Source organism: Nothoprocta perdicaria, unplaced genomic scaffold, assembly GCF_003342845.1.
Source record: "Nothoprocta perdicaria isolate Ctin4 unplaced genomic scaffold, notPer1 scaffold_18, whole genome shotgun sequence".
Lineage (NCBI taxonomy): Eukaryota > Metazoa > Chordata > Aves > Tinamiformes > Tinamidae > Nothoprocta > Nothoprocta perdicaria.
This window is the reverse complement of record NW_020454982.1, coordinates 5132109-5138756: the sequence shown is the minus strand read 5'-3', so window position 1 is coordinate 5138756 and position 6648 is coordinate 5132109. Positions and strand designations below refer to the sequence as shown.

The 6648-nt window shown below is 54.8% G+C and overlaps 1 protein-coding gene across 1 annotated transcript; it reads left to right on the top strand.

The window, feature by feature from the left end:
- The first annotated feature begins 151 nt into the window (after positions 1 to 151).
- CBLN1 (cerebellin 1 precursor) lies at positions 152 to 2667 on the top strand. Its single transcript, XM_026036568.1, has 3 exons — positions 152 to 424; positions 597 to 716; positions 1675 to 2667. Exons 1-3 carry the CDS (start codon positions 152 to 154, stop codon positions 1870 to 1872), a joined length of 591 nt encoding a protein of 196 aa, XP_025892353.1. The 3' UTR covers positions 1873 to 2667.
- Positions 2668 to 6648: the final 3981 nt, after the last annotated feature.

Here is a 6648-nt window from a genome sequence, read left to right as displayed (position 1 = left end):
CGCTCCGCTCCGCTGCGCGCTGCTATGAGCGCGGGCGCTGCCCAGTCTCCTTGCGGCCGCTTCCTCCCCGGTGCGGGGCTCGGCGCCCCGCTCTGAGACGCGCAGCAGCGGAGGGTCGGAGCGCGGAGCCGGCGGAGCGGAGCGCGGCGCCATGTGGGGCCCGGCGCCGGCGCTGGCGCTGGGGCTGGCGCTGCTGCTCGGCGCGGCGGGGCTGGCGCGCGGGCAGAATGAGACGGAGCCCATCGTGCTAGAGGGCAAGTGCCTCGTGGTGTGCGACTCCAACCCCACCTCGGACCCCACGGGCACGGCGCTCGGCATCTCCGTGCGCTCCGGCAGCGCCAAGGTCGCCTTCTCGGCCATCCGCAGCACCAACCATGAGCCCTCCGAGATGAGCAACCGCACCATGATCATCTACTTCGACCAGGTGCGGCCGCGGGGCGCCGCGGCACAACTTGCCGGAGGGCCGGGCCGGGCGCGGGGAGCTGTGGGCGGCGGGGCCGGGCGGGACGGCAGCGATGGGGACTCCGGGCGCTGCCGGCTCCGGGCGCCGCGGGCGGGTCGCGCCGCCGAGCTGCTCACGCCGCCTCTCCTTGCAGGTACTAGTGAACATCGGCAGCAACTTCGACTCGGAGAGGAGCACCTTCATAGCGCCCCGGAAAGGGATTTACAGTTTCAATTTCCATGTGGTGAAGGTGTACAACAGGCAAACCATCCAGGTCAGCGCTGCGGGCTGCGCAGCCCATGGGACGGGCCGGGGGAGGCGCGGCGGGGTCGGGGCCAGCCGGGCCCCACTCTGGTCCCAACCCTCCAAAGCCGCCATCCGGAGCGGGCCCTGACGGCGTCGTCGTGGGGCGCCCGCAGCGCCGTGCTTTGGGGTGCAGAAGGTTTTAGAGGGATCTGGGGTGTGGGAAGGCACTGTAGGCTGGTCCAGGAGCGAAGAGAGCCCCGTAGCTGTGTGCACCGATGTCCCATAGCTGTGCCCTCCTGTGTGTGGGGCTTGATGACATGCCCCTCAGGGCAGGGATAATCACTCCCGGCCTGCAGCCAGGTAGCCTCACCCGGGCAGCAGACCTGCCTGCGCGGACCTGCCCGTCGCAGTGGTGAGCGTGCAGATGTGGCACTGCACTAGTTTAAGAAGCTTCACGCAAATAGATTGGGAACATAGTTAACGTGGGTTGCGCGGTTCTGGGATCATTAATGTGAGCCGAGCACAGCTTATTGACTGTTTTGGCATATTGTCTTTGCCGCCTAACAAAGGAAAACTAGCTCTTGAATACACTTCAAACACACTGACTCTGGCGGCTGTGGCTCTGCTCCACACTGTCTCTGAGGTTTCACATAAAGCCATCTTTCAATAAGTATGAGCAGACCTCTTTTCATAGCCTGGAAACACAGACACCCCATTGAAACTCTTGAAAATAGGATCAATGCCCTGTTTTATATGCACCGGGTGTTTTGATGTAGCTGTCGGTCTAAAACAGCAGTGAAAGCCTTCTTCCTTTAGAGTACATACCTTAGCTGGGCTCAGATTGATATTCCATTTTTATGGGGTTGGAGTTTCAGCTGTCAGAAAAGGCCCTTTCTTAACTAAGCGTTTTGCCTGCTAGGTGAGCGCTGACAATGTCGTTGTCTGATTTTAATTGACAGAGAGCTTTGTTTTATCTTGCTCTTTAGGTGAGTTTGATGCTAAACGGGTGGCCAGTGATTTCTGCCTTTGCAGGGGACCAAGATGTGACCCGAGAAGCTGCTAGCAACGGAGTCCTGATTCAGATGGAGAAAGGAGACAGAGCTTATTTAAAACTGGAGAGAGGAAACTTGATGGGAGGCTGGAAGTATTCTACATTCTCTGGATTTCTAGTGTTCCCGCTTTAAGTAACTTCTCTGAGCGGAGGGAAAGCAGCAAGTCAGAGAATTTCGTACAAATTCCCAAATTGTAGCTGGGTTTAAAGAGCTGTGGACAGCAGACTTTTTACATTCAAATATTAAAGAAGCTAAATCCTGCTTAGGTTTGTGTACATCTGCTTTGAAGAATTACTACTTATTTTCGTTGTGTTGCGGCCAACAGGCGGGAGACACTATAATTGATCATACCCCCATTTATATTCTTCTCTCTCCTCCCACAAAATTAGTTCCCATCTCTGTGTCACTGGTGTAATCTGCCATCGTTGCCCCATGGTTTCTGCCTCACTCAAGTAGACTTTAGATATTTTCATTGTCGTTTACAGCATATTTTGTAATTTTGTTTTTAAAACATGTTTATCTTGACTCTCTGAGTTTAACTTTTAAAAAAGCAAAGTATTTTTGAATACATGGATGCCATGATGAAAGGGAAAATGCAATTCTTGCTGTATACTGGCTGGCAAAAGAAAAATTTATACACTGAGAACTATTGACAGCCAAGGCTGACTAGAGTATTTCAATATTTCTATGTAATTGAGTGATTGTGAAATTTAAGGCTGCTAAATGTTTTGATGCTTGTTTTGCTCTTGTAAAATGTGGCCCAACTAAACGCCAGAAAGTATATTGAACTTTTACTATTACTCTGTAATATATGTGTGAATATCAAAAATTAATTTTTGCTTTAATCCAATAAAGTTTAAATGGGACTTTTATTTTTCTTAACCAGAAATAAGCTCTCTCGCTGCAGCTGAAGGCCCAGGAGGCTGGTGCGGGGGCTGTGGTGCCAGCCCTGACACGGTGCCCGGGCTCCCGGTCGGAGCCCTTGCGGCCGCTGTGGCTCCCGCTCGCCCCCAGGCTTGCCCAGTCCTAGCAAGTTTCCCGCAGACTCTTATAACCAGTTATTTATAGTACTTAACCTGTATTATGTTCTATAAGCGGATCACATTTTATACAGCCGTCTAAAACTATCTTACAATGTACACTTCGATGCTAGGAGTATTTATTTGCTAGTATTATTTTGTTTACAGTCTTTTAAAGATGTAAATGCTATAATTTTGCAGTACGCGAAGAGATTACTACTTTTATTAAAAGGTGCGTACGAGGGTCTGGATTGTATCTAAACTCTAACATGCAATAAAGCGGTGACGGAGCCCCGGGCTGTGTTCGTGGCGGGGCCCCGCTCCGGGGCCGGGATTGCAGCCGCCGCCGCGGGGCTCGTGCCGCCGTAACGGGCTTCGCTTTCTCTCTCTCTCTGCAGGTTGCGGCGGGCCGGGGGCAGCCGCGGGCTCCACGTCCCGGCGCGACGGAGCCAGCGCCCGGCAGCAGCGGCCTCCTGGCAGCGCGAGCCGCCGTGCCCCGTCAGCGGGACCGCGCGGTACGGGGAGCCGCGGCGCTGGGGAACGGGGCGGCCGAGCGCGGCTGGGCTGTGCGCGCCCGCAGGCAAAGCCCGGGCCGGGCCTGGGCAGCGCTGGGGCGGCAGCGGGTCCCGCACAGCGGCCGCAGCTGCGGGGCTCACGCTGCGCTTCCCTCCCTCCCCCGCCTGTGTTTTATCTTTCCCCTGTCGCTAACGCGGAGCACCTGCTGAAAGAGCCCCGCAGGTCGCGAGCGCCGCGCTAACGCCGCGCACCTGGAAGCGCTGTTGCCCCAGGCCGCCTGCGGCGCGCGGAGCGCCCCGCGCGCTGCCGTGCGAGGCCGACCCGGGCGGCGCGGGAGCCCCCGGGGCGCGAGCTGCGCCGCTCCGTGCGCACGGATCGGTAGGTACCGGCCTTTCGTTGTCCTCTATATTTTTATCCTGAACGCAAAGTGGGGAAGTTAGAAGTGAGGGTGCCTTTTCCTCGCGTTGTTTTTATCGCCTGTCCCGCGTTGCCGCGTGTTTGCCAGGACTTGGTGGAACTCGTCGGAACGCGCCCCGGCGTTTTCCCCCCTTCCTACGGAAGGGCACGCGCTGTGTGCTCGCTCCCGGGTCGCTGCGCGCTCCTGGCCTGCGGGAAACCGGGCTTTTTCCAGGGGAAAAGAGCGAGGCACCGGGGAGCAGAAGGGAAGGAGCCAAGGGAATCATGAACAAGCCCCGGGCTTTCCGTGGGGCCGAGCGGACACCAGCCGGGTCTGCGCGGGCCGCCCGCGCCCCTGGCCGGCCCCGCGAGCGAAACGGGAGCGGGCGGGCGGCAGCGGGGCCTCCTCGGGGCCGTTTCGGCCCTGCCCTCGCGCCAGGTGCACGGGCAGCCCCGCCGCCATTTTGGGTAGGGGCCGGGAGCGCTGTCCCCGCTCACGAGGTGCTGCCCGCGCGCGACGCCGCGGGCGGCCGTTAACGGTCACTAACGGTCGCTAACGGCCGTCGCGGCCCCTCACGCCGCGCTCCGGCCGAGGAAGCGTCCCGCGATCGCGCCTCCGTCTGCCCCCAACGGGCCGCTGTTGCTCGTCACGAGCTTTAATATATCTTTGGGTTGATGTAAGTAATGTCTGATTGAATTTATTGCTGATTAGAGTTGAGCATCGGTTTACACAACAAGAAATTATGTTTCATTCAGTTCATTAGCATGACTAGTGTTTGGTTTATGAGCATATCACTAATGGTAATGACCAGAGTTGATTGATTCCTAATGTGAATATAATTACACAGATGTGGGGGAATTAAAAAAAATCCACACAGCTAATTGCCGGGTTTTCGGGGAACGAGAGCGGGTGGGAAGGGGGAAGCTGAGCACGGCTGCTCCTCGTGAGGGGTGCGGGTATAAAGATTAATAACTCCATAGGAGACAGCAAGTTTTGCGTGGAAGGAAGTGGAGAGGAGTTAACGGTGGGGATGGCTGGTGCCCGGGCCCTGCGGCCAGCCCCGCTTCCCTCGTGGCCCCGGGCAGAGCCGCCTCGGACGCGCCTTTGTGCGGGCTCGCGGCCGCCGCGGCGCGGAGCTCCTAGCGGCGCGGGGGGAGCGCGCCCCCTCGCCGGGGCTGGCAGCTCGGCGCCGGCCCCCGGACAGCTCGGTGGAGCCGCGGAGGTCTGCGCAGGTAAGAGGAGCGCAGCGGGGCTGCGAGGACTCGCCGCCAGCCGGGGCTTGAGGGAGGTGACACCGCTTCGAGGGCTGCGCGGCCTGAAACATGAACTTCAGCTCTGCCCTGCCCGTGTCCCTGAGGGTGACCTCCTTTCCACTTAGCTGGAGATGCCCTTTGGGAGCAGGGGTATCAGAGTTTTGCTGGAAGCACATCCCGCAAGGGGGGAGCAAGCAGGAGGACAGCTCAGACTGGCAGCCCCTGCAGTGCGGAAGTACCCGGGAAGGGAGACTTGCACGACAGTTCTTCTTGCCTCCCTTCAAGCGGGTTTTGGGGGGGAGCATGCTCTGCCAGCTGAAATTTGCTAAAGGGCCTCCCTGATGTTTTTTGCTTGCCCACAAATTAAAGAGGCCTCCATCTTTGTGGAGAATAAAGCAAGCATGGTGCTAGTGGCAAATGCCAAGGCCAGCAAGGCTGGCAATAATTAGTCACTGTGCCTCAGGACACCGCTTTTCTTTGTGCTCTCAACCTGCTGACTGGAAACCAAGTTAGAGCTGTGCTGCTTGCACTGAAGATACCTGAAATGAGTGTATTTTCCCACCTCCCAGTAGCATTTGCAGGCTTCCTAGGGTGTGGAGTGCTCTTGCTCTCAGCGGTGCTGATCCAGTGTAACCAGTTGTGCTCATCAGGACTGCAGAGCTTGCTCTGCCTGTGGCAGCTTTGGGCATGCTGTTGGGCAATGTGGGTGATACCGTTTGCCCTTCTTTAGCTTTAGGCCAATGTTGGAGGGTAGGACTGGCAGAGGGCTATTCAAATTTTGGTGGTTGCATTTTTTTTTCTCCTTTCCTTACAATCTGGATTCGTAGAATGAAACTTGGGACCTGGCTCCAGTGCTGAAATGCACTGGGATATCTTTCTTAGGAGGGAGTTGTAGTGCCATTGGAGAATGGTCCTGCTGTTGTACAGGTATCTAGACTGCAAAGTCTAGAGGATCCCTAGTTTCTTGTGCCTAGATCGCTTAAAAATATCAGGCTCAGTAGCTTCACCTGTGGAAGGCTGCTGCTAGCTCTCTTGTTATCAAAGACCTTTCAATTTTCTCTATACTGTAGTATGGCAAGTTAGACCCATCTTGTTCATATCCTCATATGCCCCTCTGCTATACTTTGGAGGGTAATTCTAGTTGGAACAAACAGAGAAACTGTTTCTGGTAAGCTGTGAGAAAGAAGACATGAGGAAGATATGCTGGAGGACTTGGAGCAAAATGAGGACAGAAGATGTGATTAACTCTCATTATTATTAGGGACTTGTGTACAGTATGTTAGAGAAAACCAGTGCTCCAAACCTCACTTATTCCTCCAGTTAGAAGTACTGAAAATGTCTTGCTGGAGACATGTAGCAGTAGTGCCTTTTATTTTTCCTCTGTCTATATAACATTCTTGAAGAAGTAGAAGATTTCAGGAAAACTCCTTCCTTCCTCACATTTAATAATCATCCAATTTACTGTGAAAATTCACATTTCATTGTTACATTTAATGCTAATAAATTTTAACCTGTTCTTGATACTTTAGGCTTCAGGGTCATTTAAGTCAGGGTCATTCTCCTTGAGGAGCTTTTATGCTGACAGTATTTCCCAGCTTTGTCTGTAGTAACTTTTTTTTTTTTTTTTTTTTAAAAAAAGAAAGATAAGTGTTGTAATGAAAGTGAATGCACCTTTTAGGGTTTTTTTTTTTTTTTGTAAGCCACTGACTGCATAATAATTCCC